This window comes from Micromys minutus, assembly GCF_963924665.1.
Source record: "Micromys minutus genome assembly, chromosome: 15".
NCBI lineage: Eukaryota > Metazoa > Chordata > Mammalia > Rodentia > Muridae > Micromys > Micromys minutus.
The window spans coordinates 35,741,414-35,756,563 of NC_137984.1; the positions used below are offsets into that span (position 1 = coordinate 35,741,414).

The window sequence follows — 15,150 nt, forward strand, 5'->3', positions numbered from 1 at the left end:
TTTTAATGTATATTTTATAATATCCCATTTGGGTTTTATCATTACATGTAGCTTAATTTTACTTTGACCTTCAAAGGTGAGGAATTTTAATTAGCTTATCAAATCAACTAAGCCAAATTTTAAACTCTGAAACTGCAGTTTACTAAATCAGTTACTATTAATTTGTTGATCCTGAATTCAATCTCTTTTTGATTCTGAAATCAATTTCTTTTCGTTACATTTAACTATGAAGTGAACCATTTTAAAATTAACAATCTTTGTTAGGTGCTTCAAATATAAGTCACATCTAACTTCGAACAAAAACTGGTTGGTCATCGGCTACTAGTTCTTGTAAGTCACTGTAGTACACTAGTGTTTGTTAAATGCTGTACTCAGAACTGAGTCTGCTGCCTGACAGCCTGAGGTAAAAGGAAGTACAAACCAACCTGAGTAACTGACTTGTTTTCAGGTTTTTTGAGGCATGATTTCATGTAGCCTGGGCTGGCTTTAAACTCACTGTGTCACTGAAGACTGCATTGAATTCCTCATCCTCCTGCCTCTGCCTCTAGATGCTGAGATTCTAGTCATGTGCAGCTAAGCTTGTTCTCAACCTGAGAAACTTAGTGAGACCTTATCTCTAAATAAAAGCAGGGTTAAGGATATTGGTCACCATTAAACCAATTGTTATCATGCATAAAACCCTGATTTTGATCTCCAGCACCAAATAAAACCTAAAAAGATCCATTTAAAATATTGTTTTGTTCTGAACAGTGTGAAAATGTGCTACATAATACTTACTAATATAATTAAGATTTTAAGCTAGAGTCTACCCTAAATGTATCCTTAAACTAAGCATATATATAAACTATTCATATATGTGAGTATGTATTTCTACATGTATATTCTACACATACCTGCAGACATCTAATCTTGCCTAGAATTTTCTTTTATAGTTTTAAAAAAAAAAGGAAAAGAAAAAGGAAGTTATCATCACTCCAAATATGTTTCTTTGTCTATTCTTTCAGACTTAAGTCTCAGTGTACATCCCATGGTTATACTGTGTTTAGTCAAACTGTATTTGATCTCAAAGCAATTAGAATGTAATACAGGGCCTGGGGACATGTCTCAGCAGTTAAGAGTACTTGCTATTCTTGGGGAAAGCCTAAGTCTTCCCAGCACCTACATGGTGCCTCATTGCCATATATAACTCCAGAGAATGATATCTTCTTCTGACCTCTGTAGGCTCCTGCACATATGTGGTACATATAATATGCTTGGACACATACTTTCAAATATGAATGATACACTACGTTTGACAAAGATTTTACCATTTTTCAAAAAAATCTTGAAAATAAAGCATGTACATGGATTTAAATGGATTTTCTAGTTAAATGACTTTTTGGTTTTGGGGGCTTCTTTTGTGATACTGAGATTGAATCCAAGGCCTCACATATACCAAACAAGTTCTATCGGTACTTTACATCCGCCATTGTAATCAGACCATTCTAACTGGTACTAATTTTTGATGAGCCAGAGAGATGTTTCGGTAAGGGTACTGCCACCAAACTTGTCAACTTAGTTTAATCCCTAGGATCCACATAGTAGAAAACCAGCTAGCTTAAATTGTTTTCTGACTTCTACAAGTACATTTTGGTACATGTATACACTCTTCCCTTCCATACATACACACACAATTAAGTGTAAAAACATTTGAAGATAATTCAAGTTCTATTTTTAAATAGTATATTCTTATTTATATAAAAAACTTAGATAACATGAGATTAGATGTTAGACTTGGCAGTTATAAATTGGAAAATAGATTATGAATGTATGCTTTCATATAGATTATCTTTTACAAAAATTTATCAACTTCAAAAACTAAAAGATGTTCTGAAAAATCTTTTCATTTACTCATTTATCTTTTTAAAGGAAAAATACCTGATTTCTACCAATGTTTGATGTTTTGATGTTTGATTTTACCATGAATTTTACAGTAGCATTTACTACTTTGTAATAGTAATAATAAATTACATTATTTTGCCAATTGCACATTATCAGGGCTACTCATTTTCAGATGACACTGAAGCAGCACTGTTTAGCTGGGAAATGAGATCAGTTCATAGCAAATTTTGTACACTTCAGAGCTGGCTTGCTTAATAATGGTGGTATACACCCTTAATCCCAACACTCGGGAGGCAGAGGCAGGCCAATTTCTCTTGAGTTTCAGGCCAGTAGGGTCTACAGAGTGAGTTCCTGGACAGCCAGGGCTACATGGAGGAACCCTGTCTTGATAAGCAGGAAGAAAGGAAGGAAGGAGAAAGGGAAGGAGGGAGAGAAGAAGGAAGGAAGGAAGGAAGGAAGGAAGGAAGGAAGGAAGGAAAAGAAACTAGCTATTTACTTAAAACAAAGCATGGTTACACTTGAATAATTGATACATGTTTTATTATTCAGCTGTTTACACATCTTTTGTCAACCCATAAAAGTTCAGTTTCAAAGATTTGTCCACAAAAGTTTCTCTAAAAAATATTGTTACTAATATTCACTGTTCTCATCATGACTTGTTCTTTCATTCTGATTTATATTTGATTAATTCTTTACTCTTAATTTGCTTCTGCTTTGTGTGTAGTAATTAAATATGATGCCTCATGTTCCTATAAAGAAAAATTTCACTGTGGTTTGACCTGTTTCCTTCCTTGGTATGCCATTGGATATGCTCACGAGTCTGACCTTCCTTTCAGTTCGTAGTTAGGAAATTCAACTCAGAGATTCTAAAATGTTTAGACTTATATCTTTCATATTTTTAGTTTTTCTGTTTTTAATTGAGAGAGAACTTGAAAAACAGCCTGATTTACATTTTCTTTTTTTGTTATCAGTTTCCAGAGGAGACAGAACTGGATCTTTTGTCAGTAACAATTGAAGGTCCATCACATTATTCATCAAATAGTGAAGGATCGTGTTCAGTGTTCAGCTCTCCCAAAACCACAGGCGGCTTTTCACCAAGTGTTCCTTTCCAATCAGAAGAGGGTCGAAGGGATGACAGTCTGTCTTCTACTAGTGAAGACTCTGAGAAGGATGAAAAGGATGAAGACCGTGAGAGGGAAAGATTTTATATTTACAGGAAAACCTCGTGAGTAGTCGTTTACTGTAAGATCTTTAGGTGGTAAGTCAGAATCTAGAAGTGAGCCTAAGGTTTTTTACCGAGCCTCAGATTTAACACGCCAAGCATGATGTCACATTCCTATAATTCCAGCAATTCAGAGGTATCAGGAGTTTAAGGTCCTCCTGGACTACATGGCAGGCTCTACTCCAGCCTGGGGTACATGTGGCTCTGTCTTAAATATAAAATCATAATAACAACAATAATAAATTAGCAAAAATGTTAATTTTTAAGTAATACTATACTGCCTAACCATAATATCTAATGTAATTTAACTTTATATGTGTTTTCTTTTAAATACAAATGGGTTTATTTATATTGCTCTAGTTAGTTCTCCATGATAATATTTATCAGTAAAACAGAAATAGAGATATGGTTATAAGCTATAATATAGGAGAGAGTAATATTCCTCCTGGGTTTAATAAAAATAAAAGGAGACACTGAAAGGTATCAGGTAGCTGAGAAAATAGGAATAGTAAAGGGAAGTGTGTCTCAATGGATGGGGATTCTAACCCATTCTTAGAAGAAATGAGAATAGAGTGCTGATGAAATAAAAGGCAGACTGGATGGGTGGATGGATGGATGGATGGATGGGTGGATGGATGGGTGGATGGATGGATGGATGGATGGATGGGTGGGTGGATGGGTGGGTGGATGGATGGATTCATGGATGGATGGATGGATGGATGGGTGGATGGATGGGTGGGTGGGTGGATGGATGGATGGATGGATGGATGGATGGATGGATGGATGGATGGGTGGGTGGATGGGTGGGTGGGTGGGTGGGTGGGTGGATGGATTGATGGGTGGATGGATGGATGGGTGGGTGGGTGGATTCATGGATGGATGGATGGATGGATGGATGGGTGGATGGATGGATGGGTGGGTGGGTTGATTCATGGATGGATGGATGGATGGATGGATGGATGGGTGGATGGATGGGTGGGTGGGTGGGTGGGTGGATGGATGGGTGGGTGGGTGGATGGATGGATGGATGGATGGATGGATGGATGGATGGATGGATGGATGGATATAAAGTCTTACTGAGAAATAAGCCCTTGTGAGGAGCTAGAAGGACCTTTCAAATTTACCTGCTTCTAAAGCCTGATCCAGTGCAACCATGGCAATAAGATTAAGTTTCCACTGTTGCCGTCTTCAGCCTTGCTACTGAGCTCAGAGGGTTCCTGCACTCTTTCTCCAGAGTGAGACTGCTTGTTTCCGTACCTTTCATACTAGCATATTTTGCTTCCACTTACTACAATATAACTTCAAATAACCTTCAAAGGAGATTTATAATTCAAATCTGCTTTCTTAAAGGTTTAAAAATATGAAGTAACTTTTGTTTCATGTTTTATGTGTTCATTTGATTATTGAAGGTAGAATTCTTTTCCAAGAGTTAATGTTTCTTTTAAGAAATTTTCTTTTTCTTCCAGCATCTGTGTTTGCATTTGCTGTCTGTGATCTTCTCAGTGCCGTCAGTGTACATTGTCCTTCATTTTCTGGGTCTCTGTGCACGCTTCTGCAGACACAAAAGATGGCTGTCAGATTCCGGAACTAGAGTTTCTCATGGTTCTGAGCTGCCATGTAGGTGCTGGGAATTGAATCTAGGTCCTCTGGAAGAACAATCAGTGCTTTTAACTGCTGAGCCATCTCTCCAGCATGTATATTCTTTTTTAACAGTAGCTCTCTGAGTCAAACTATTGCTTCCCCTGGACAGAATGTGTATTTCTTTTGTTTTTACACTTTCCATTTTTTAAAAAAATGATTTTTGCTGACTTTATAATCTTTTCCCATTGTTCAGCTTGATCATTTTTGTTTTCTTTGGGAAGAGCATTCAGCATGAGATGTACCCTTCATCTAGAATCTGAACAGGTAGTGCAGCAGCGTCCTCTGTGGCCAGTGTGGCAGAGCAGGTTTTCTCGAGCCTGTCCTGAGGAAATGAGACTTGCTGCTGTTTGTTGGCAGTTCTTTCGGTACCCATCATTCCTTTTCTTGCTTCTGTGATTTTTGACTTTCAAAGAGGAATCATGTGATATCTGTTCTTCTTTGACCTCAGATAGTATTAGCTAGTTGAATACTTTCTATGAGCTTATAAATTAATAAAATTTCTTTAAAGACTTACTCATATAACATTGGGAAATAGTTCACTAAATAGTCTTCAGTTTACTGTAGTGAGGATGAGTAATTCCTTGTGTTCTGCAGACATACCTCTCGGAAGAAAGCAACAGGCTTTGCTGCTGTTCACCAGCTGCTCACTGAGCGCTGGCCTACAACGCCAGTCAACCGGAGTCTTAGTGGCACAGCTACCGAGAGAAACATTGACTTTGAGCTTGATATACGAGTTGAAATTGACAGTGGGAAATGTGTCCTTCACCCAACCACCCTCCTGCAGGAGCATGATGATATAAGTTTAAGAAGGTAAGCGACTGGCTAGAAAACTTATATGGAATTCATTAGTTAGAACACTGTCCATATATCATGAACCATCACAAACTTTCCGTATCCAACACTACAAAATTTAAAAGTAACTGACTGAAGTTACACTATTCATTTATATAACATAGTTCTTTAAAACAAACAACATCTTTTCTGGCAATCTAGTAGCAGGCATCTGTGTCTGATTTAGAATCTGGTAAACACACACACACACACACACACACACACAGTTGGGAGGGGTTTAAAAAATTCTTTGGAATTCTTTCAACAAGCCTGAATTTCTGTGTTGCCTTTCTTTGTATTTTTTTATTGTTTGCATCCTTTTATTGTTTCATTCAGTTGGTTTAGTTAATACATTTGTCTCATATAGAATTTTCACAACACTGAATTGTTTCTAGTCTCATACATGACTTTAAAGTAATTTACAAAGAAAAGCATGCTTTTTCCCTTTGTAAAATTTATCCATTTTTATGTACTAGCTAATGAACTGTAATATACTTACAGAACTGTTTATTCACCATGACTTTTGGATCACAATAAGATATCACTAGGAGTAAGGGGACAGTTGACTCAGGTCTGTGGCTGCATGCTACTTCAGGCTCATCTACTGTATGTCTTCCTTTTGCTTAATGAAACAGATGGAAATATCCATATGTACAATGGAGTATTATTCTACTGTAAAAAATAATAAATACATGTGATTTCTGGAAAATGGGTAGAAACAGAGATCGTCATGTCAAGCAAACTAGATCATACTCAAAAATACAAATATTACATATTGTCTCACATGCGAAATCTAGATTTAAGAACACAACATAAAAATAAAAAGATGGCTATTGGAAGGCAAAAGGATATTATCAGAAGGAGGAAGATAAATAATATTGTGGGTAATGGGGAATAAATATATATGCATACAAATGTCATAATTAAAATTATTTGTGAATTGCATATACTACTAATAAAAATATTGAAAAAATTTAAATAGTATGCTTTGCTTAACCTAGGGTTTTTTTTTTTTAGCTCACAAGATAAACTTATGATTGTACTGATTGAATAGATTTTTGTTTGAAGAATAATGTAGGACTCTTGATTAAGGATTCTGATATGTTTACAAAGAAAGACTGGGAGCAGTTATGCAAATAAGACCTACCTAATTGAACATAAATAAGACCTACCTAATTAAACACAGATAGGGCCAAGGTAAATGGAAATATTCAAGATATAACTTCAGGGTTACCATTTGTTTGTGTCATTAAATGATGCCATGAACAGATTTAATATTAGACTTTGGTTATAGATTTTGGGGTATGTGTGTGTGTTCATGTGTATGTTCTAGTGTAAATATATGTGTGTGCTTTTGTGTGTGGAGATCAGAATCAACCTGGGTATCGATTCTCAGATGATGTACACTTTGTTTTCTGAGACTGGGTCTTTTACCAGCTTAGAGGTGACCACATAGGTAGGTTGAGCTGTGTGACCGAAGAGCCTGAAGTATATTCCTGTTTGTACCTACCCAGTACTAGATTACTAGTGTGTGTCACCATGATTTATTTTCCTGGGCTGTGTGTCTTAAACTCAGGTCCTCATGACTACTGTTGGAAACATTGTCCTGCCTGGGCCATTTCCTCAGCTCCTTCTTTGAATATCTCTTCTCCTCTTTTCCTTCTTTCCTGGTTAAAAAACTTAGTTGTGAAAGTAAGATGACAGTTACTAGTGAGTGAAAGGATAGAAATGGGATAAGAATGGCCGAATGGTAGCAGCTGGTGAAACAGATAATGAAGATTCCCAACCCATTCTCTTTATTTTCATATGTCTAAAATATTTTAATGATCAACCAAATGAAAATATTTATAAAATGAGAGCATAAGAACACTTTAGACAACTCTAGCATCTTACAAGAGCAATAGTGGTGCTGAATGAACAGCTGGTGGGCCGCTTTAGTGAACCAGGAGGACGGCTGTGTGTGGGCGGCTGCATTTGGTTCATACTAATATGTTTAAGTGAAACAGGCATGAACTTATATATAAGAACTTATAAATAAGGCAACTGTGCATGGCACACGTGTAATTCCAGTATTTGGAATGTGGGGGGAGGAAAATGCCTGGTCTTCTTACCATGACTCTTGTCACAGACAGACAGAATACTCACATAAATAGAGATAGCTAGTTTTAAAACATGGAACATTATTATCATTCCCCTAAGACATTGACCAGTCTAACTAGAAGTTCTGTTCTTTTCTTTTCCAGCTTATTAAATTACTACTTTCCATTTACTGTCTAAATCAAAGTTTACTTTAAACAAAAGTGTTTTCTTTTTCAAATATTTTGATTTTGATTTTTTAACCCCCCTTTTTCTTCCCCTGTAGGAGTTATGATAGAAGTTCTAGGAGTTTAGATCAAGATTCTCCTTCAAAAAAGAAGAAATTTCAAACGAATTATGCTTCTACTACCCATTTAATGACTGGCAAGAAAGTGCCATCCTCCCTACAGACAAAGCCCAGTGACTTAGAAACAACAGTATTTTACATTCCTGGAGTTGATGTAAAGGTAAAAACCGAATTGTTTAGAATAAGAGACTTGAATATTAATAAGTTTATTTTCTACTAGATATTTTTGTTTGCTTATTTTATTAAAAATGAAGCTTTCTGACTTATCTGATGTAGCTGTAGTGTGAATATGAGAGTATCTAAGTTGTGACTTACTATTTATTCATAGTAGGCTTGCTAAACCTTGCCTTCTATAATTTCAGTAAGCAATAATTTTTTTTTAATTTCTAAAATTGTTGAGTTTTAGACTATTAAGATTGAAAGAACCTTAAAGACAATTTGGATTGAGCTCTTTTAATTTTAAAAATGAAAAAGTCAAGTAGTTTCCAGAACCTTATAGCTGACTTATAAGCAGAAGCTAAATCTTCAGGCTTCTGAATCAGTATATTCCTCCCCACTACATCTTCTACGTTTCATGGTATTTCCTCATCTGCAAAATTTTTACTTTGACTTTTTTTTAATACAGTTGCATTACAATTCTAAGACACTAAAGACTGAATCACCTAACGCATCCAGAGGATCTTCCTTGCCTAGAACTCTCTCCAAAGAGTCCAAGCTGTATGGTATGAAAGATAATGCAGCATCTCCTTCTCCTCCTTTACCTTGCACTGTCCAGAGCAAGACTAACACCTTACTTCCTCCCCAGCCCCCACCTATGCCCTCAGGTATTTAAGGAGGCTATACTGCATTTTTGTCATGTTTTCTTAGTTTTTAGTTATTTTGCTTGCTCTGTTAAGATTCTTTAATTCCTCTGTTTAAGAAAGGCCATAGACTTGTCAGGAATGACTATAACATCCATGACTATAGCTACTTTCTTACAGTTTTTATTATGTTAGAATATTCTTAATAAATAAAACACATTTTTAGAGCAATGTATATTCACCAAAGGATAGTTCATATGATTTAAGTTTGGGAGCTATGATCAGCAAATTTACACATATTTGAGCACACTGGTATTATCTGCAATTATTAATTATCTGTTGTGGCCTAGCCTATTACTCAAAACATACAGCATAATCATATTGCGTATTGAAAAACACACAAAAAAAAAAAAAAAAAAAAAAAACCACCAAGAGGAGTTTTTCAACTCACAGTCGTTTGTTAGATTGAAGTCAAGATGCTGGCTATTGAGTCACTTGATTAGTTGACTCTACTAGAGAAGTCTTCCATCATGTTCTAGTCACGTGACTGACTTACTAGTGCCCCAATTCCACCTCATATGGACATCATCACTGGGTTGGGAATATTTTTATGACATTATAATTAACATCCCTTGGATATAATGATCAAAGAAAAGCTGACTGAACCTGCAAAGTTTGATATCTTAGCTTTAAATATCACAGAGTATTACATTTACAGCTTCTTATTGATTATGCAGGCCATTGAGGACAGGAACTAGAGCTGGAAAGCCAGCAAGGATTCTTGGAAAGCATCTGGTAATGGATATCATAGCACATCCATGACACTTTACACACACACACACACACACACACACACACACACACACACACGCACACACACATGCACACACGCATGCACACACAATAGAATATTCAACATAGGGACTGTAAGAAAGAGGCAAGAATTATTGAAGAAGTTATATTTAGAAATTTCACTTGCTATGTAAGCCCTTTAAAGTAGTCAGTAAAGAATTATGATGGTAATTCCTAGCTAATGCTTTCCACTTTTCAATTGACAAAGTATAGCTAGATTCATTAAGAATGAGGCACATACTACTATTCCATTTTATAAATGGAGAAAGTTAGGGTGTATAAATTTAGGGTGTTTTCCTATATTTATACAACTAATTTTCAAATTGGAGATAAAAAACAAAGTTAGCTATGACTTTGTTGACACTTTGATGCATTTTATGAAGCAGAAATACTGACTCGGAAGAATGAAAAGAGTCATGGTCTCCTATATAGAGAAGTATTGTCAGTATGTACATAATAATCATAAGTCTATAAGTGAACAAATGGACTAGTACTAGCCTAAAAAGTATAAAGTTTAAAATTAGAATATAATGTGTAACCAAGCACTAATCTAACATTTATCTATCATTTCTATCAGCCAGTTTTACTCTTTTCTCTTATAGTCTAGAATAAAGAACTTTACTTAATTAATTTGTCATACAATTCTAATTTCTCATTAACTTGCCATATTTTGTTGGGACATTTTATTGAATTCCATTCAATGTATCACATTTATTAATATTCTAGCTAAAGGGAAAGGAAGTGGAGGAGTAAAAACAGCCAAGCTATATGCCTGGGTAGCACTGCAGTCATTACCAGAAGAAATGGTTATTAGTCCTTGTCTATTGGACTTTCTTGAAAAGGCTCTGGAAACAATCCCAATTACACCAATAGAAAGGAATTATACAAGTAAGTATTCTCCACATATACATTCTAACTTTAGGTCTTATTTCCTAGACTTTCTTGGTGCCATTATACATTGTTACATATTCCTATATAAAACAAAGAACTGGGGAAGAGCCAGGGAGGTCATTTCATTCTTGTTTGCAAGTAACGAATTCCAGCTCTGGTAAAGCTAGTCTGTGTTTTCAAGGACACAGCTTAGACAGTGACAAAGCTAATGACTGTAGGCGTGGTGTAAGTGCTGTTTTCTGTGTATAGTGTGTCCTGCAATGGGAGGATATGTAGCCTGACAGACTTCAAAACAACTTTCTGGTGTTGATGCATCTTATATCAATACTAGTTGGAGATAAGATCTTCCAATTTTTGCCCTTGATATGATACAAAACTTCAAATATTTTAACAGCAGTCAGCTCACAAGATGAAGATATGGGACATTTTGACATCCCAGATCCTATGGAGGAATCAACAACATCCCTAGTGTCGTCTTCAACGTCTGCATACTCTTCCTTCCCTGTAGATGTCGTAGTTTATGTGCGAGTTCAGGTGAGATGCGTTGTTTCTTCATAAAGAAAATATTTTATTAGAAATTTCAACATTCAAAATTTTTCTGAATCATAATCTCATGAATGTTTGCTATCTCTACAATGACTTAGAAGTTTGCTAAGTCCTGAGAAGTATATGTAAAAATTTGTATGCATTTACTATTCTGAGCAGTTTCATAAGTTTGGAGTTTTCCATTTTGGGTTTCCAGTCTTCTATGAAACAAAATTAAAGAATGTAAGTTTAATAAACTTTTTGAAAGCATTTTATCTCTTTATTAGTTTTGTAGCATTTCCTCTCACCATTATACTTTCTGGACAAATTTACCGTATGATTAAGTTACAATAGTACCTTTTAAGGAGTTTGTGGAAAAGTTATGTAGTTTTAAAATATTTTATCATTTAAGTCAATCTTATCAATGCACCTTTTGGAATATGTATCATCCTTTGATTTAATCCATTTGTTAAGGAGGATTAGAAAGATGCCTGTTACCAAACTTTAAGTTCAGATTACCAGTTAGTGAAAATCTTAAAATCCATTTGTAAGAATGAGAAAAGTGCTGGTGTCATCTGTTTCATCAATTTGCCTGAAAGATGACTGGTTTGAGGCTCTGAAGTTTTGTAAGAGCTTATGATAAAGGTCTAATGGAAATATCTAAGTACTTAAATGTTTATAAAAGCTTTCGTTACTAACACACCAGCAACTTACATTGTTTCCCTTCCTTTAAAAGATTTTATTATTCACAAAAACAGTCTGGACATAAATATGTCTAAGGTTCTGAATTATACAAATGTCAGTGAATCTTCAAATACTTAGTTTGTTATAGACAATATCTCAACTCCGTAGCCCATGCTGGCATCTACCCTAGGTTGGCCTTGAACTTGGAATAATCCTCCTCCCCTAGAAGCCCTGGAAGCAGGGTGAGCTCCATACCTGGAATATTTAGCTTCATAAAGATCGTGCCATCCTGTTAATACACTTTGGTTCACATGTCATCCTTCTGTTTTAAGTTGTAGCATTAAATTTAATTGCTTTTAAATACCAGATGATTAAACATAATATATTTAGTTATGTGTGATAATAAGAAAATTACATATTTCTTTTAACTATACAGTTTTTAAAAATCTTTTTTCCTCTGGTTTTTACACTTTAGCCTTCACAGATCAAATTTAGCTGTTTGCCAGTATCAAGAGTAGAATGCATGCTGAAGCTACCTTCTCTGGACTTGGTATTTTCTTCCAACCGAGGAGAACTGGAAACTTTGGGGACTACATACCCTGCAGAGACCTTATCCCCTGGTAGTAATGCTCCTCAGAGTGGAGCAAAGACCTCTGCTAGCAAAGCTGGAATGCCAGGTATAGCAGTGTTAGGTCATCTGTTAAAAGCCAAACACTGTTCTTAATAGTTATTCTTCTATATTTTAAATAGATTTAGGAAGGCAGAATATTAGACAGTGACATTTGTACGAAAAAAAAACTCTATAGTAGACCAAAGCTGTATATTTCATGTGTTAGTAGACTATGATCCTCTTTAAGTTATATTTTACTGCAACAGTAATCAGATAGTATTATAGCTTCAGCTTGCATGCCGCTACAAGCATGTTAATAAGAATGCTAACAGTTCATGCATTCATATACTTCTGAATGTTTGTGTCATTTTAGGAACAATGGGTTTTGCAACTGGAAATAAGAGATTTTTTGAAGCTTTTATGAAGATCTGTCCTTATCAAATTTTACCAAGTAGCACTTGTATTTTTAAATGGTCAATGTTGCTGTCTATTTCATTTGCTTCATGAAAGGTTTGCTTGTGAAGTACAGTTGAGGGTTTCTTCGTTTCTAGCACTCCTTCCTCACTCAGAGCTGTGTGCTATATATACATCATATAGAAATACAAATGTAAGTGGGAGGGTAGTACTGGCTAGTTTGAGTGGGAATTGGCAGTAGACTTGAAATGTCATTAAAACAGCAGTTCTTAGCCAAAGGCAGCAGGTGCCTTTCAGTGCTGCAATTTCACAGCTGAGAGTCTTTCACCGGAAGCTGGTGGGAAAAGCAGGAACAGTGTACAGATATCCGACCAATCTGAAGACCCTTCTTTCTAGAAAGAATTGTTTGACCTAAAATGCTAGAATGGCCAAGTGGAACACATTAAAGCAAAATATGTGAATGAAATCCTAAACTTGAGTTTCCAAACAAGCATGAAAATTGCTGAAGGGAAATCAGCCTTCAGATTTGGAAGATGTCACTCAGGGTTAGGTCCTGTTTTTTTTTTTTTTTTTTTTTTTTTTGTTCAGCTATCTTGAATCCAAAATTTTATCAAATAGCCCTAGGTTTGGCTTTTGGGAGGGAACATTTAGTCCTTGAAGACTTCCTTGTAGCTGATGATGCTGGAATGTCTTTTTTTTACAGGCTCTTCAGGATTAGGCAGCCCACTTGGCCGAAGTCGGCACAGCAGCAGCCAGTCAGATCTGACTGGTTCCAGCAGCAGCTCCTCTGGCCTGAGCTTCACGGCATGCATGTCTGACTTTTCCCTGTATGTGTTTCACCCCTATGGTGCAGGGAAGCAGAAGTCCACTGTTTCTGGTCTCACATCTGGAGCAGGAGGACTAGGTATATTTGCTCTTTGGTATCTTTGTTCATTTTTCTTAAGCTTCTTTTCTTAGCCACTTGGCCATAAACCAACATGAGAAACTTTTGATAATGCCTATTTTATCCCTGTTTTATAAGTAAAAACATGAAACATTCAGATAAACTGATTATACAATAATTTAAAACTTAAGAATGCCTGTTAAATGATATGTATAGCATAGTATCTAAAGATCAAGGAGTTTTCTTAAGTTATTAAATTTATTAAAGTATTATCAAATCACTTTGTATAAAATTGTAGTCCATAAAAAGTAAAATTTTTAAAGTATGTAGGTTGTGTTTGATAATTTTAAATGATATCATTTAGAAGAACTAAATCTGCATGTTAAGATTCAGGTCTCATTGGTGAATATTTCTTACAGTCATATAAGTAAATACCACCTTTTGTTACTGGAATAAGCTTGTCATGTATATGAGCTTCAACCTATCTAAACCACTGTGAGAAATGCAAATGCCCCTTAGATTATCCTAAATTTTCCCTCATTTAACTCCTTTTAATTGGAGACACGTTACAGTATATTGGATAACTTTCTTCAACTAGTTGTGTGCATACACATCTGTATGTACTTGTGCATACATATGGGCGTTTGTCTTGTTTTGATTTCCTCAGGGAATGTGGATGAAGAACCCACTTCAGTCACTGGTCGAAAAGACTCACTAAGTATAAACCTTGAGTTTGTAAAAGTGAGTTTGTCACGGATAAGGCGCTCAGGAGGTGCCTCATTTTTTGAAAGTCAATCTGTAAGCAAGTCTTCAAGCAAAATGGACACTACATTAATCAATATATCTGGTATTCTATTTTATACTTTTTAATTAAAATATTATCATTTTAAGCAATGAACTCTATTTTTATTAATGCTTAAATATTAAGCTTACTTAAACATTAAGCTGAGTGATAAAGGTAAGTTCAGTCCAGCCAACAGGACTGTCACCTCAGGCTGTTAGTGTTAGAATGTTTTCTAAATAGACATGTCCAAGTGTAAGAATGTACCAAACCAAAGAACAAAAAAAATTATTTTATTTTGCTTCTTCTTGATTATGAGTTAATAAAATGTATGGCTTTTTTATGTGTACCAAAATGTAGGTAGATGTTCACAGCACTAAAAAGGGATGAGTAGAGCCTTAACAAAAGCTATACTTTGTATTAGTAAGTCTTAGGCCAACCATTTGTTCTCTTTGCATTGTAACTTGAATACTTAAAATTAAGTGAATATAACCATCTTGGGAATTTAGGGTACTATGTGAAAATATTTACAACAATCAGTCTCACTAATACAGTTAAGCTGTATTAACTTAAGCTGATAACACTTAGTAAACATCTTAAGCCTATCCTGTATAGTAAACTTTTGCCAGGCACTATGCTAGGTTACTAGTAAGAACAAATGTGAGTAGTGCAAGGTCTTAACATGTAGACAATAATAATAATACACATTCATTTCAGAAAAATATCCTTGAAAGCAGCAACATGACATTTTG

The 15,150-nt window shown here is 35.4% G+C and overlaps 1 protein-coding gene across 1 annotated transcript in view; it reads left to right on the forward strand.

Moving 5' to 3' along the window:
* The window catches only part of BLTP1 (bridge-like lipid transfer protein family member 1), a 194,936-nt gene that overhangs the window by 159,922 nt on the left and 19,864 nt on the right, over positions 1-15,150 (forward strand). The window contains exons 68-76 of the mRNA XM_080929338.1: positions 2,853-3,106; positions 5,339-5,554; positions 7,938-8,118; positions 8,584-8,782; positions 10,337-10,498; positions 10,896-11,035; positions 12,186-12,387; positions 13,438-13,638; positions 14,285-14,464. Coding sequence (XP_080785464.1) covers positions 2,853-3,106; positions 5,339-5,554; positions 7,938-8,118; positions 8,584-8,782; positions 10,337-10,498; positions 10,896-11,035; positions 12,186-12,387; positions 13,438-13,638; positions 14,285-14,464 — 1,735 coding nt within the window. The remainder of the gene's footprint in view (positions 1-2,852; positions 3,107-5,338; positions 5,555-7,937; positions 8,119-8,583; positions 8,783-10,336; positions 10,499-10,895; positions 11,036-12,185; positions 12,388-13,437; positions 13,639-14,284; positions 14,465-15,150) is intronic.